The sequence below is a fragment of the Notolepis coatsorum genome, assembly GCF_963971535.1.
Source record: "Notolepis coatsorum genome assembly, chromosome: 1".
NCBI lineage: Eukaryota > Metazoa > Chordata > Actinopteri > Aulopiformes > Paralepididae > Notolepis > Notolepis coatsorum.
In genome coordinates, this window is record NC_140165.1 from 158,474,941 (window position 1) to 158,491,535 (window position 16,595).

Consider the following 16,595-nt stretch of genomic DNA (forward strand, 5'->3'; position numbering starts at 1 on the left):
GCACGCTATAGAATCGGGCTGAAAAATCGATTATCGACACACACACACACACATAGGGCACACGTTGATATCTCTGTGAAAAAAGCTCTGATTATCCTAAGACTGGTAAAATAGATTCCTTACCTCAGATCAGATGTTCTCCAAAAAGATTATTCCAATTCCTGATCGCCATTCCAAATATCGATCGCGTTTATTGATCCAACGCTGGGTACTGGAAATATATATTCCACGCTGTTCTGGGGCTCGGAAATGAATCCGATCGTCTCGGGTGACTTGTCTGAGAAGTAAAATGAGGAAGCAAGATTTTTTTCCCCCATGTGTTTCATTCAATCCATTCCAAAGGGGTGCAGTACCACAGGGAGAGACGATAGGGGGCGGTATTTTCCCAATGGAGCTCAGAGAGAGTTTGCAGCACTAACGTGAGGCTAGATTGATGAAATATGAATTCAAATCGCTAATAAATAAAAATATGAGATCTCTCGTCGTTGGCAATGAACGGTCGGCATGAACAAACGAGTTATCTCGTCGTTGGCATTGAAAGTGTTAAACACTAACTGAAATAAACATATTGTCATGTTGTAACTGTTGTTGTTGTTGGGGTTTCCCAGGGAGCCATCCAAGGGCCAGAGGAGTTTGTGGAAGGCATGGCTCTGGGAGTAAAGGCTTTGGTGGGAGGAGCTGTAGGTAAGAACTACCTCTACCTCTATTCTTAACACATTGGGTGCCGTGCATTGTACCCATCATTGGGTCCAGTCTGCCACCGCTGTAAGCCTATGGAGATGTTTACCTTCTTTGCAGGGCTATAACTTTTTAAATATTATAGCTATATCGATATTACTATGGCCCATTCAACATCGGATATCTATCATTCCGGATGTGGGAACGTTATATTTTTTCATTCATACATTGTTGTGTTAATACCGTTGAGAATATAAGTATGTTTTTAAGCTTTTCTGCTGTAATTCCAAAAACACGAGTTATAGGCCCTGAAGCATATGATAGATTATCGATTGGCGTTTCTTTCCTATACACGCTATATTAAAAATGTTTAATGTATATGATCGGTATACATTATGCTTCATCATGCATGAAGGAAAGGGGGGGGGGTCGTTTATAATTCCTTGATCATCAGTAACGGCTTTATTTAGTATGGGTTGATACATTGTTCAGATGGATTGCCGTGAAATGAATAAACAATCGGGCTGAAAATAACGTTATATTCCTCTTACCGTTCGCCGATGAGACTGGAGGAAAAATATTCCAATTATTTGACGTCGATCTGCTAGATCCATTTCCCGTTTGTATGACGCAATAAACGCCGAAATCATATAGATTATTGCGTTTCGAAAGCGATCCCATGCACTCGAGACTTAGGGCTGGGCGATATGGAAAAAAATCATATCGCGATAACGATATGATAATTTTATTTTATTTCTCGATATCGATAATTATCGAATTGTTATAAGTATATAAATTTTTTTTTTTTTTTTTTTTTTTTAAACAACAGATGTATGTTTATTTTGCAGCAATTCTTTGTCATTGCCGCCATCTTTAGTGTTACATCCCCTCACACTCCAGTTCTCAGGCTGCAGCTGGTTTAAAAGCTAAAGTAAACCGGCTTCTCTGCTGGCTGTGGCTCCAGAGGAGTTGAACAGTTCTGGCTCTGCTAGTTTATTTTCGATCTTTTGGCGCTTTTTTGGTGGACAAACCACCGCACATGTGCACTGTGACTCGTGACTGGAGTCTAGTTCTGCTAGCACACATAGCCTACTGTGTACAGACGGTTTCAAAATGTATTTTAAATTAGAAAGCAAACAAAATAAATGGACAAGAGAAAAAGAAATCTGAATTTGGTCAGTATTGTCATTTGGACAAGCAAAGCCATTACTTTAAGTTGCAGGCAAGAAAGACAAGTCTGTCCACTGTCTCTGGTTTTAAAACTGCCCTGCTGCAGGTAAAAAAAAAAAAAAAAAATCGTTTTTTTTTTAAATTTCGATATTCGATATTGATTATTAAAATATATCGCGATATTTATCGTTATCGTTATATCGCCCAGCCCTAACTCGAGTGTCTGGACCCACGTAACAAGATATTACTGCCGGAGGGATTTCCTGTAAGATTTCCTGAGTGTAACTCGCCCGATCATCCACCAGGCGGCGGTATTGAGGCGTTGCAATATCAGACAGGGTGCAGCTGCAGTCCCGCAGGGAGGCTGGATGAATTATGAATGCTATGGCGAAAATGTTATATTGATCCCAACAACGAATTATCACGTTGTTGGCGTTCAACGCATGGCGGGCAATAACGAATGATGACGTTGTTGGCGTCCAATGTGTTAATACTATCCTGGGTTGGAACCTAAATGGATTTATTTTGTGGCCTATGTGTTGTTGCCATTTACAGGCATTAAAGTGTTCCGTCTCCAGACGGATTTCCGTCAATTTGATTGTGGAGATCCGTCAATTTGATTCGCAGTCTGACGGAATTGGCTACCTTGGTATAATATGATTTGTAGATGCATACAGATTGAAACAAAATTGAGCCAATCAGAGGCGCCAAATATCATGAAAAAGGGAATTTTTTTTCTATCGCGGCCGCGCCAAGCAGTCACTAGGCGTGTTCGAGATTGATTTCGGCTTGCCTCGAAAATAGATGAGAGTAGACGAGTGCAGCCGGGGGAGGAGTCAGAACGTCGGACACTTCAGATTTCACGAGAGCCTGCTCGTCTAGTCTCGCACGGCAGATACGCGTTCACGTCACCACACACGCATACTTACACACCTGTCCAGCTCATTATAATGCGATGGCCGCGTGCACAATTAGATTAGATTCAAATGTACAGCACACCCCATATACTGCTATAGTGGAATATACTATTCATATACCATAATGTATACCATCTTGTTGCGTGCTCCTGGCCACCGCAGCGCGCACCGCACGCACACACAACACACTGCTGAATAATTCTGTTTTGCATCAATATATATATATATATACTGTATATTGAGGCAAAACAGAATTATATATACAGTATATATTGAGGCAAAACAGACGACGTGTGTGTGTATGTGTGTGTTTGCGGGATACAGTACTATCAGCTCAGCTGCTGCATAATGAACTATAGATTTATATGGAATTCGTTAATCTATCTAGCGATTGGTTAACTGAGAGCCCGATTGCTTAGAGGAGTACTGTACATAGAGCGGTAATGGTCAGATTGCTCATTGAGTCATGACTATAAATGCAAAACGTAATTGTCGTATTTATTATCATTATAATTATTTAATTCCGATGATAGAAACAGTCCGTTTGTAGAATCGACTTGAAGAAGCAATCACCATTTGTTCAGGGGGGTTGATATATTGTTATTTTGATATAAACTCCATTGCAGAGATGGTTATTAAGACAGCATTCATTACTCTGATAAAAATTATTTGGTGTCTGACAGCTTGAAGTTTATCATGATGATATGATGATAACTTTATTTGAGGAAGCTCTTGGTACCCAAACTCCTGTATCCAATAATAATAATAATAGATATATCTGATAGACGGGTAGACGGGACCCGTACTGTACCCATTCTGCAATCGGTTAATACATTTTTCAATCAAACGTCTCATAACTTCCTCTTGTGGGCGTGGCTGGTGGTGACAACTTTCCTGAGCCAATAGGCGCTTTGCGTGACCATAGCAAGTCGTTTCCCATCATGGGTTTGCGTGGAGCAGCCGGGTGAGCGGTACTGTGGAGCCTCGCTCTGAAGGCTGTGTGTGGCTCGCTCCCGCGAGAGTTCCGCGCCTCGTCAGATTTTCAGAGCAAGTCGGACAACATTCTAACCGTCATGCAACACGCTTGGCGAGGCCATAGTAAAACCTGCGCAGATCTGCGTCCGCCTAGCCAATCTCGAACACGCCTATTGTCACTCAGCGACTCGAGACAGGATTACCCTCTAATTCTGCGCTCCGATACCATATGACGTAATTTATCAACAACACTGCGGTCTGCTGAGTGAGCATTATAAAACAAACGTGTTTTTAATCGACCATGAATAAAAGTGTCAATGCTGTTTGTCATTTTAACAGCAGATACTTTCTTAAATGCCATCGTCCCGAGAGAGGGGTGTTGACGGGGAGCTCTGATGGGTTCGCTTGCTGGTGTTATTAGCATTAGCTGTAGAGCTAACCGAAAAGCTAGTTTTAGCTTTTTTTTTTTTTTTTTTTTAAACTTAAATTTGTATTGAACATTTATAGACATACAACACAACATATACAATAACATCAATAACACAACAGTACAATGATGTGGGCCCCTTGAACTCGGCTGCGCTCATCCTCCCAGACCCCCGCAAGAGGAACCCCCCCCCCCTCCCACCCTCCCCCCCTAGAAACCGGGCTCCCCCGCATCCCAGGTCCGTCCAACGCGGGGACCAGCACTCAGCGACACGGGAATCTTGAATCTGATTGGGCCCAACCCAGTAGAGGGGCGAGGGGCAATACTCCCCCCCCCACCGAGCCAAGCCCGCTACCTCCCATGCCAAGCTAGTTTTAGCTTTAACGTTACCTTGGCTAAAGTTGGGGCTATTCATAATCCAGCAATAATGGCTGCAGACCTGCAAGCAAAGTACAGCAAATTGGCACAGGAGTATTCCAAGGTAAATCACTTTTTCACCAGTAACGTACTAACGTTATATTGTCTTGTTTCCATCTAACGTTAGCTCACGCTAACTTAGCTCACGCTAATGTCGTCACTGATCTACCTCTCGCACACAATTAATGACATGTTGCGGACAGCCATATCGGTGACAATGTTTAGCTTTTAGTGCCAAATGAGTCTGAGGCGAAGTCTCAAAAGAGAATGTTGAATATTTATTGTGCAAAAATCACAACAGAGCCTCTACTACTAACTGAAGTTACCGGAGCCTGTTCTGGAGTGCAACAACATATAACGTCCGTGCGGAATCAATGTCCCAACAACCATTCCGTGGGTGAACTCATTGAGATAGTTGTCAATTAATGATACTAATACTAATCTATACAATCACCTATTGTTGAATAAATACCATTACTTTATAGTTATTACTAAAAAAAACAGTATAAAACAGTAGCTGTAAAAAAAATTAAAATAAAGATTTTTATACTTTATATTATTATTATTATTATTATTATTTTTTATGTATGCACTGGTATCGGATCAGTATCGGTATCGGCCGATACCCAAAGCTTAGGTATCGGAATCGGATCGGGAAGGAAAAAATGGTATCTGAACATCTCTAGTTTAGTTCATGGTTCAAAGTAATGGGAAATGGGTGCTAGCTCGCCATCAATCAGAAGCTAGCCACAATACTTGCATTCACGCTCTCCAGTACACAGCCTCCCTGCCTGGCACAACAACCACAACAGTAGGGTCTATAGTCACAGTCAGGACAGTAGGCTCTACAAGTAGGCTCCCTTAAAACGATAACGCTATTAAAAAAAAATCACGTTGATTCTACACGTCGATTCTACAGACATCCTCGGAATAAAATAATTATAATAATAATAAATATGACAACCTTTTTTTACCCTAGCCCTATTTCCTACTTAATGATATTGTACCTCATGCACCAACAACAAAAGTTACAAGCAAATTTCATCATAGCTCCTTTTCGGGCCGATTTTGGCATGCACTAACGGTTCCTTCTCTGGGATTCGCTCATTAGAGCAGGATTTAGGAGCGCACAAGAGATTGATTGATTCAATCAAGAGCAGTCGTAAGTTGGACAGACTGGTTTGCACCGTGTTCTTAAGGGCTTTATTTGGGAGGAATCATGGTCATTGCGTTCACGTCGATTCTATACGTCGATTCTACAGACATCCTCGGAATAAAATATTTATCTCATAAAAAAATACGTTTTACATATCAACAAGTCATTAGAATAATAGAAGCCTATTGTTGCTGGAATGATTACGCGCGCGCGCGTGTGTGTGTGTGTGCGAGAGCTGTGCGCAAGTGGCCAGGAGCGTGCAACAAGACGGTATATGGAATATTAAAACAGTCTATTCCACTATAGCTATAGTGTGCTATATGATGACAATACATTTGAATCTAATCTAATTTTGACCAGTCGCAAATCGCTTCCGCGCTACCTGTTGAATACTAGGGTCAGCACAGCACAGATGCAATGTTGAGCCTCTCGCTTCCGTTTTGCACACGGCCCTTTGCCTTATTGTGGGAAATGTAGTAAACTGGCACAAGAAATTTAGGAAATTGGTACGCTCGACTATGAAACCTCAAACGACTGCCGACATGCAGCGGCGTCCGCGGATGTTCTGCCCGACTCTGTGGGAGCCTTAAGTAGGAAATATGGATAGAGTTCATAAATGGTTAACTATCCCTTTAAGTACTTCTCTCCTGAATGTCTCCAAATGAGATCCGTTTTAGTTCTCTCTCTCTCTCTCCCGATTCTCTGCTTTCCTCTGCTGTCTCACCCCTTCTTTTTTTCTCTGTTGAATTCTCCTCCTCTTGTGTCCTCTCCCAGGGGGCATAGCGGGTGCGGCCTCCAGGATCACAGGGGCCATGGCGAAGGGCGTGGCCGCCATAACCATGGACGAGGAGTATCAGCAGAAGAGACGAGAGGCCATGAACAAACAGCCCAGCGGGCTGAGAGAAGGGCTGGCCAGAGGCGGGAAAGGACTGGTGTCTGTATGTACAGTAATCAATAATATATATATACAGTATATAATATAGACCATAAAATATACTGCTATCCTGACGTTACACTGTAGCTGAGCTCTGGTAGTGCTGCTGCTAACCTGACGTTACACTGTAGCTGAGCTCTGGTAGTGCTGCTGCTGCTAACCTGACGTTACACTGTAGCTGAGCTCTGGTAAATAATAATAATTAATTTAATTTGTAAAGCGCTTCTCAGGAACCCGAAGTCGCTGACATTAGGCAGAGAAACAGAGAAAAACAAATAAAAACAAATAAAAACAAGAAACAAAAGGAGCAAAAGACCACAGGGGACACAGGGAAAACAGCATGATACACAGAAACATAAAGCTGTAGGAGATGGGAAATCACGACCAGAGAGAGTAAAGTTTCTTTGACCACACATCAGTGTGCGTCATTTATTAGCATAGCGTGCATACCACAACAAACCACGCCAAGAGTTCATATGGCCGCTCTAGCTACCCACAATGCCCTGTGTCCCGTAACACAGAGTCCATCAAGCGCTGGAATGTCTGTGCTGCGTTTTTAAGCCCAAATGGCATGCGCAAGAACTCAAATAAACCAAAGGGAGTAATCACCGCCGTCTTAGGGATGTCCGCTGGGTGGACCGGCACCTGGTGGTAACCTCGAACTAAATCTATTTTTGAAAATATGAGTTTCCGGGCCAGGTTGGCTGAAAAATCCTGAATATGTGGAACCGGGTATCGGTCCAGTGTAGTTACCTCGTTAAGGCGGCGGTAATCGCCACACGGGCGCCACCCGCCAGCAGCCTTGGGGACAATGTGAAGGGGTGAGGCCCATGGGCTGTCAGAACGACGGATAATACCCAGGTTCTCCATGTTGGAAAACTCTGCCTTGGCAACAGCCAGCTTGGCAGGATCTAGGCGCCGAGCCCGGGAGTAGACTGGTGCACCTGCCGTAGCGATGTGATGCTCCACACCTTGCTTGCTGGTGGAGGACGAGAAAGTGGGCTGGGTAAGGACCGGGAACTCAGCTAGTAGCTGGTGAAACTCATCTGTTTTTTTTTTTAGCGTTTATCGCTTTTCCTGGTCAGACATGACCGACAGATGCAGTGAGGGTGAAACGGGACAGAGAGCAGGGGAAGACATTTGGCAAATAACGGCAGGTCCGGGAATCGAACTCGGGTCGGTCGATCCGCGACGCAGCGCGGTACATGGTGTGCTACTGGAGCGCCCCCGGTGAAACTCATCTGTAACGGACAACATGTTAGACAAACCCACAGGAGGCGCTGCCCTGACAGTACATTCAAATGAACAAAAGGTGGTGGCATCGATCAAGCGATTATTCCTGACATCCACCAACAACGGAGGACGGAGGAAATTAGGTTGGCGGTCGACCCGTTGAGAGAGAAGATGGAGTCGCTACACGCTGCCTCCACGGCTAATGCTAACGAACTAGCTTCGCTAACGACAGAGGCCTCACAACAGGGCGAGAGGATGGCGTGTCTGGAGAGCTCCCTGCTGGCTAGGCAGGCTGACGTTGCCAAACTCCAGACGGTAATTGTTGAAATGCAGTCCCGGGAGAGGCGTTACAACATCAGGATCGTTGGTGTCCCGGAGGGCAGTGAGGGAGGTCGCCCCTCGGAGACCATACCGGAGTTGTTGCAAAAGATACTGGGGGAGGATGTCCTCCCCAGCCCACCCATGTGCGAGTCGGCTTACAGAGCGGGCAAGACCAGTCCTGGAGGGAACAAGGAGCCGAGGCCCATCATTGTTAAGCTAAACAGGCTACAACAGAGGGAGCTCATCATGCGGTCGGCCCGTGCCAGGAGAGGTGAACTCAGTCTCGGTAATCACAAAGTGGCCATTTTCGCCGGAGGTTCAAGCACAGAGAGGCGGATACAAAGTGGTCATGGCCAGGCTATGGAAATTGGGCCTGAGGCCTACGCTATTCTTCCCCGCAAGATTATCTGTGCTGTGTAAGGGCGATGATCGTCGATCCTTTTGGTCGATGGCTAAAGCGGAGGAATATCTCGGGGGGGATAGCCGAGACCGTAGCTTGATAACTGTGTCGGGTGAGTGACGTGGCGATGTGGGCCTAAATACATTGATATGGCGGACTAATCACAAATGTATAATGTCATGCCCAAACAGGCTAACTGGTCCTTGCCCATCCAAACTAGCGGGGCATCTCAATGACTTCTGTTACTTGCTAATGCTGACCTCGTGGTCGTACGTGTGTGTCGCCTCTATGAATGCTAGCGAGCTAGCTGGACAATGTACATAACAGATGCTAGCGTGCTAGCTGGATTCATCACTAGCGGACGCGCTAGCCTCGGGCTACCTAGCATGCTATGTCTATCGCCCGTACCGGGACATTCGAGACCCGTTAATGTTTACATATTTTGGTTGTTGTTGCTGTTTAAGTGACATCAATTGCACAATTTAACGGTGATCGGGTCCTGCCTTAACTAACTTCTTGTATGCTTTAAATCTTTTATATCCATTTGTATTTGAGTGTCCGTAGTGGGACGCTAAAAGCTGATCATACAGGAGCAACGCACTGTGGTAACCGGAGGCTTACATATTTTTTTTTATTGTTGCTGTTTAAATGACATCTGTTTGCACAATTTAATTGTGATCGGGTCCTGCCTTAACTGTCTTCTGGTATGCTTTAATTTTTTTAATTTTCTTTTATCTATTTGTGCTGAAGCATTGCGACGTTGATACGCAGATTCAGAAGTAGTTGGTTACAGGGATGGCGTTGAGTTATTATATAATAATAATAGCAAATTTTTCCCTTATAGTTGGCTCATATTAGGGCCAATGCTCACGTTTGTTTTCACTAATAATACCTTCGGTTGATCTGTTTTGTTGTGTTTCTATATCTTGTTTTTTTTTTTTGTCTAGACTGGGTTTGGCCGGATTTGAGCCTTAGGCTCCGGTCATTGAATGTCGGTTATATATATATATGTAATATATAATAACAGGTTGTGTCAGGTATAGCTTATTACTACCTCCGGGTTAATGAAGGTGTTTACTCCTAGTCTTATATAGGATTTTGTCATTCCAGCCTATGTGCCTGACCAGAGGGACTGTGAAATGCTTGCACCTTGACCAATAACTTTATTTTTATTTTTATTTTTGTTTCTTGGACTAGTGGGGGGTTTAATCAGGGTTTTATCTAGAGAGGGGGTCGGAGTGAAGAGCGTCTTATTGGATCCATGATTCCAGTGGGAAACGATAGGAAGATGACCATCCTTAGTGGATGGAGCATAGGGAGGGGATTGGAGAGTGGGTATAGGAAGGTTAATATTAGGATGGGTGGGTTAGTGTATAGAGTAGAAGTAGGGGGGGTTGTAACTGGGGTGGTATTTTTCTGTGTTTTCTGTACTGTTGTCCTATATGTGTATAATTGTTCCTCCTCTGAACTCTTGGGATTGACCGTCTGGGCCCGCCTGGATCAGCACCTCTGTCCTCAGCCTGGCTGCACTGGTATGTTCTCTACGCATTTAGACAAATTCGACCGTGGCTAAATTGAATATTTTAATTTGGAACGCAGGAGGTCTTAACACCCCACACAAGCGTGCCAGTGTCCTTTGGTTATTGAAGAGAAGAAGTAGGGGGGGCAGGTGGCACACGGAGATTACGTTCGTCACCAACACCGGGAGACACTAGGATTCGCCTGTTCGAATCCAGCTCCCGGCGTTGCTATCAGCTTGGCTGGCCTCTCACACTGATACAATTGGCTGTATCAGGGGTTGGGAAAGCTGAAGGGTGGGTCCTGGGCATTGTGGACAGCGACCCCTACAGTTCGGTCGGGGCGCCTGCTCAGCGAGGGTTGGAACTGAGGAGAGATAGTGTGGCCTCCCACACGCTACACTCTCCCCGGTGAGAACCTGCGCGGCCAGGTTGGCCTGCCCCAGGCTGCACATGCGTCGGAGGAAAGCATGCGACAGTCTCCGGTCTCCCGGACCAACAGTAGGGGAAAGTACGCAACAACCAGGAAGGGTGGGATGGGAGAAAAATCGGGAAAAAGGAGGGGAAGAAAGATTAAAAAAAAAAGAAAAAAAAAAGAAGAGAAGAAGTATTGACATTGCTCTCCTTAGTGAGACGCATTTATTGGTGAGTGATGTATCAAGGCTAGCAAATCGACAATATCATGTTATCTCCTCATCCTCAGCCGACAATAAGACAAAAGGAGTCGTTATAGTTACAAGACGTAACCTTGATATCAAAGTCCTGGATGTGTGGTCGGACACGGAGGGAAGGAGCAAAAGTTGAGTTTTCTCATAGGAAGATGGCAATAATCGCATTGTATGCCCCTAACACATTTGATTCAGCGTTCTATAATACAATCACAAGGAATATGTTGGAACTTACTGGATACGCTCTCATTGTGGGTGGCGATTTTAATGCTTGCTGGGATGCGGAGATGGATAGGTCCGGGTCCTCTGAAACACGTGACCAAAAACAGTCCTCTAAGGCCCTCAGGATGTGGGCCCAGGACACTGGGCTCGCAGACCTCTGGCGCATATCCAATCCCACCCTCAAGGATTACTCTCACCTGTCAGCCAGACACAAAACCTCCTCTCGAATAGACTATGCATTCGCGTCCCCTAATATTTTTGATAGTTTCGACGTCTCATTGGTTCCCCTAGCTCTCTCGGACCACAAGGGGATTTCCCTTATAGCAACCTTTGGCAAGCTCTCCACGAGAGCTCCCAGATGGCGTTTTAACTCAACCTTATTAAAAAGCGATGATTTCTGTACTGAGTTCAGGAGTAAACTAGTTGAATTCTTGCAGATCAACGTCGGCACAGTCGAAGACCCTAGGATCCTGTGGAACGCATTGAAGGGATTTATCAGGGGTCATATCACACTTTTCGCCTCCAATTTGCGTAAATCCCGGTCAAAAAAACTAGAAGGACTGGAAACATTATACGCGGACCTATACGCATCTTTGCAAGCTAACTATAATGAACGACTAAACACACAACGCAAGATAGTCAAGAAAGAAATAAACTCCATACTTAAACAACAGTCTGAGTTCTTGATACATAGGACAAGGCAAAATTACTACTTTCACGGTTCCAGGCCTAGCCATCTACTGGCAATGAAAATACGCTCGAATGATCATTTCTCGGATATTCCTTCGATCAAGACGCGACAGGGAACAGTCACTACTGATTCGAAAAAGATCAACGACACTTTTAAAGAGTTTTACTCAGTTATATAGCTCAGAGGTTAATTTCGATAATTCTAAATTTGAATCGTTCATTGGCAGGCTTGAGATACCCCACATTTCTGTGGAAGAGGCTAAGGAACTGGGGAAACCGATCACTCTTATGGAACTTAGGGAGACGATTGCTGAAATGCAAAGGGGTAAGGCACCAGGCTGGGATGGGATTCCACCCAAGGTATATTTAGCTTTCTGGGACCAATTGGGTCCATTGATGCTCGATATGATCAATTGCGCTATCGAACAAGGGGAGTTTTCAAGAGATGTCAACATGGCATTGATTTCTTTACTTCTCAAGAAGGATAGAGATCCCAATGACTGTGGTAGCTATAGGCCCTTGAGTCTTCTCGGGCCGATCTAAAAGTGTTTGCCAAGGTACTGGCCCGCCGCCTGCAGAAGTTTATGACGGTACTGGTACACTGCGATCAAACTGGTTTTATCCCGGGGCGCCTGGCTGCAGATAATCTTAGGAGGCTGTTGCATGTAGTCGATAACAGTAAAGACAATACAGCTCCGGCCACAGTTCTGTCCTTGGATGCCATGAAGACATTTGACAGACTAGAATGGTCATACCTGTGGAAGGTACTTGAGGTTATGGGACTTGGAAAGAGTTTTATTCATATGATTATTATGATACTGATAGGCAAAAACTGTTCCACACTTTTTCCAGTCTCCAGATCTTCTAGACAGGGTTGTCCTCTGAGCCCAGGACTATTCGCGCTTTCCCTCGAACCATTGGCCCAATTTATTAGGCAATCGGAGGACATCGTCCCCATAATGATCAATAATACACCACACAAAATTGCTCTCTATGCAGATGACCTACTGATTTTTATGAATGACCCCTCCCAGTCGGCCACAAAATTACTGGAAATAATCGACGACTTTGGTAAATTGTCAGGCTTTAAAGGGGAACTCCACTTTTTTTGGAAATTAGCTTATTTAACATCTTCCCTGGAGTTAGACAAGAAGATGCATACCTTATTTGTCTCTGTGCGTGCATTTTAGCTTTGGGAATAGACGCTCCGTTAGCATAGCTTAGCTTCATCACTGGAAGTGAGGCAGGACAGTAGCCTTACAGTGCCTTACAGTGTATTGCAAGGTCTGACATTGACCAAACTTGATATGCATGACCTTGGTGGGCTCTAGGTCAACTCCTGAAAAGGGGGTCAATGTCAGACCTTGCAATCAAAAGTTAGGGGGCGCACTGAAATTATGGCAAGGGTTATTAGCCCCCTAACTTTTGATTGCAAAGTCTGACATTGACCCCCTTTTCAGGAGTTGACCTAGAGCCCACCAAGGTCATGCATATCAAGTTTGGTCAATGTCAGACCTTGCAATACACTGTAAGGCACTGTAAGGCTACTGTCCTGCCTCACTTCCAGTGATGAAGCTAAGCTATGCTAACGGAGCGTCTATTCCCAAAGCTAAAATGCACGCACAGAGACAAAAAAGGTATGCATCTTCTTGTCTAACTCCAGGGAAGATGTTAAATAAGCTAATTTCCAAAAAAAGTGGAGTTCCCCTTTAAGATCAGCCTGCCTACCTCTTAATGAGCTGGCCAAGGCGGTGCGACTACCAGCTGATATCCCCATAGTGGAACATTTTAAATACTTAGGCATAGAGATATTCCCCACACTAAGTCAAACTACTAAATACAACTTCACGGGTACTTATGATAAAATACACCAGGATCTAGATAGATGGTCGTCCCTTCCTAACTCCTTACAAGCCCGGGCTTCCATAATCGAAATGAACGTCCTGCCTAGGATAAATTTTGTTAGCTCAATGCTCCCCCTGCCCCCTCCAATAGACCACTGGCGCAAGGTACAATCGATATCCAAGTTTATCTGGAATAACAAACGCCCGAGAATCAAAAGAGCTACCACTCAACGTAGGAAACAAGATGGGGGCCTCGCAATCCCTGATTTTAAGCTTTATTTCTGGTCCTTTTCACTGAGACCTCTGATGTGCTGGCTAGACCCTGTAGATGCTGTATCTTGGCACTCCTTAGAAGCGGCGGCGGTCTCACCGCTAAGATTACAGGATGTAGTATACTCCACTATCCCTATTTCAAAATGCCGACTAAGATATGGACCGATCATAACTCACGTGATCCAAACATGGCGTAATGTACAGAAGTTGTGTGCGGTTAAATGCCCATGGCACCTGGACTCTCAGATTTTTAATAACCAGCAACTACTTGTTGGGCACAAACCGGTTAGTATTCCTCAATGGCAAAGGAGGAGAGTTCATACTCTGGGGGATATTTATGATAAGAATGGCCTTCGAGCGTTTCAGGACTTTAAAGAATTTTATGATCTTCCCGGCTTTCTTTACCTTCAACTAAGGTCAGCGCTGAGGGCGCATGGCGTGCCTTGGGCTCAAGCTTTGCACCCACACCCTTTCCTCAGGCTCATAGTGGACAGGACGACCTCCAGAGGGTTTGTCTCAGACTTTTATACGCTCTTAATTCAATCCACGTATAAAAATGTATCATTGGATACAATCTGGCGTGGGGATATCCCGGAGTTGGACCCCGAGTTTGACTGGGATGAGGTTTGGACAAATGTGGCATTGTCCTCCCGCAACCCCAATCACCAGCAAATTAATTTTTATTATATTCATAGGACCTATCTTACACCTAGGAAGCTATTTGCTATGGGACTGGTAACCGACTCTCGGTGCACTTTGTGCTCTCAAAGGGCCACTGGCACTTATATGCATATGTATTGGGATTGCCCACCAGTAGCCCGCTTCTGGAGGTCAATAACGGACAAACTTTCAGATCTATGTGACTTAACAATCCCATTCACAGCTGTTACGCTACTCCTGAACGATATAACGACACTACCCGCGTCCGTACAACAAAAAAGGGTTATCCTAGCAGGTGTCACAGCAGCAAAGAAGCTGATAGCATTGAGATGGAAGGAGCCTGAGAAGCTCACAGTGATTAACTGGTCCCTAACACTGATGGATGTGATTTATCTTGAGATATCCACGGCGCGGGTGATTGGGGTGGGGCAGGCTGGGATTGAACTGTGGGTCGCAGCAGCTGAAAAGGTCAGAACCGCTGTGTGCAGCTGAGGGGGGTTGGGGTGCTTGTCCGGGGGAGTCCGGCGGTCTCGTGGGAGGGGGAGGAGGAAATGTCTTGTCTGTCTTGTCTTTTGTGTTGTCCTCTTGACTTTAACTGGGCGGATTTTATTGGGGGGGAGCTATTTTGCTATTTCTTCACTATTTGGGCACTTTTACACGGTTCCTGTGAGTCTATGGAACACCTCTGTAGGTTTTTGTTTTTCAAGAAGGTTCATTGTTTTGTATTTCTATTCGGGTACTCAAAAGCAGCGTTTTTCTACCTCAAGACCTTAAGCCGTTTTGAGGCTGGGCTCCAACCACTGTGTGGCCCGATGGCAACTGCCACATTGTTGTGCAGCTGGGAAATCTCTGACATCACTGATATGCACATTTTGGGATGACTCAGTTCGGTGAGGGTGAATGTTGTGAGGGGAATTGGAAGAATATGCCTTTATGAGAATTAGAGACATAAGTTTTATTAATATAGGGCCACACGGCCGGGAAACGGTGCTGAATACTGGGAAAGGCCATTTATGAGATAGTACCCTTTAAATTTAAAATGTTGTACTCTGTTTTTTTATTTTTTATAATTTGTTATTTTTGTATTATTGTTTCTGTTATCTCCCTGTGAAGTTCTGTGTATTGTTATTGTGGTTATTGTGTTGTCTTGTTTTCATGTAAGTAATAATAAAAAAATATATATAAAAAAAAAAAATCAGCACCCAGCAGGGGCACAGACACATCAGCAGTGATGAAGTCCCAGCTAAACCGCCGCTCACCAAAACACAGCTCCACTAGCCTGCTGCCATACGTGTGGATTGTAGTACCATTGGCAGCTTCCATAGGGAGCCCATGTCCGTCGGCCAGGGTGTCCACCCTTGACGCAGGCAGCACGCTTCTCTGTGCCCCTGTGTCGCACATGAAACGCCTGCCTGAGATGTTGTCCCGAATAAACAGTAGCCTGCCGGCCCCACCAACGCTCATGGCCACTGTTGAGTGCCGGCCCGGGCGTTTCCCGGCCCCTTGTAAGTACATGGGGGACGGCATTGGTCAGCCCTGGCTCCATACTTTGTGTGAAAGAAACACCAGCCAGTGTCTCTCCCTCGCTGGCGAGGGGCTGCCACCGCAGCAGCGACAGTATAATCCCCATGGTGAGAGGAAGAGGGTTGGTCATGGTAGAACACGGCCGCACATTGTTGTTGTTGGCTGGCCAAAAATAACTTATCCGCCTCCGCTGCTAACATACGGCAGTAATTTATTGTTGTGTTGGCCAAAGCAGCCCTTACCTGAGCCGGTAACTGGCGTAAGAACAGCTGTCTGAAGAGAAAGTGGTTGGGCTCATGCTCTCCCATCAACACCAGCACCCTATCCATAAGCTCGGACGGTTTACTGTCGCCCAGACCTTGTAATGAAAACAGCCGGTTAGCTCGTTCCACCTCAGATAGTTCAAAACACTTCAACAAGTGTGCCTTCAGCGTGCCATATTTGCCGTGCGCCGGAGGGTTTGTGAGTAGACTCACCACTCTGGCTGCCGTGTTAGTTCCCAGCACAGTGACAACGTGATAGTACTTGGTATCATCCTCCGTTATTTTCTTTATTGCAAACTGTGCCTC

General features: G+C 45.1%; 1 protein-coding gene across 1 annotated transcript in view; it reads left to right on the forward strand.

Annotated features, from left to right (window-relative positions):
- vps13a (vacuolar protein sorting 13 homolog A) overlaps positions 1–16,595 on the forward strand; it is a 381,735-nt gene that overhangs the window by 342,144 nt on the left and 22,996 nt on the right. The window contains 2 exon segments of the mRNA XM_084308048.1: positions 609–684; positions 6,515–6,678. Coding sequence (XP_084164174.1) covers positions 609–684; positions 6,515–6,678 — 240 coding nt within the window.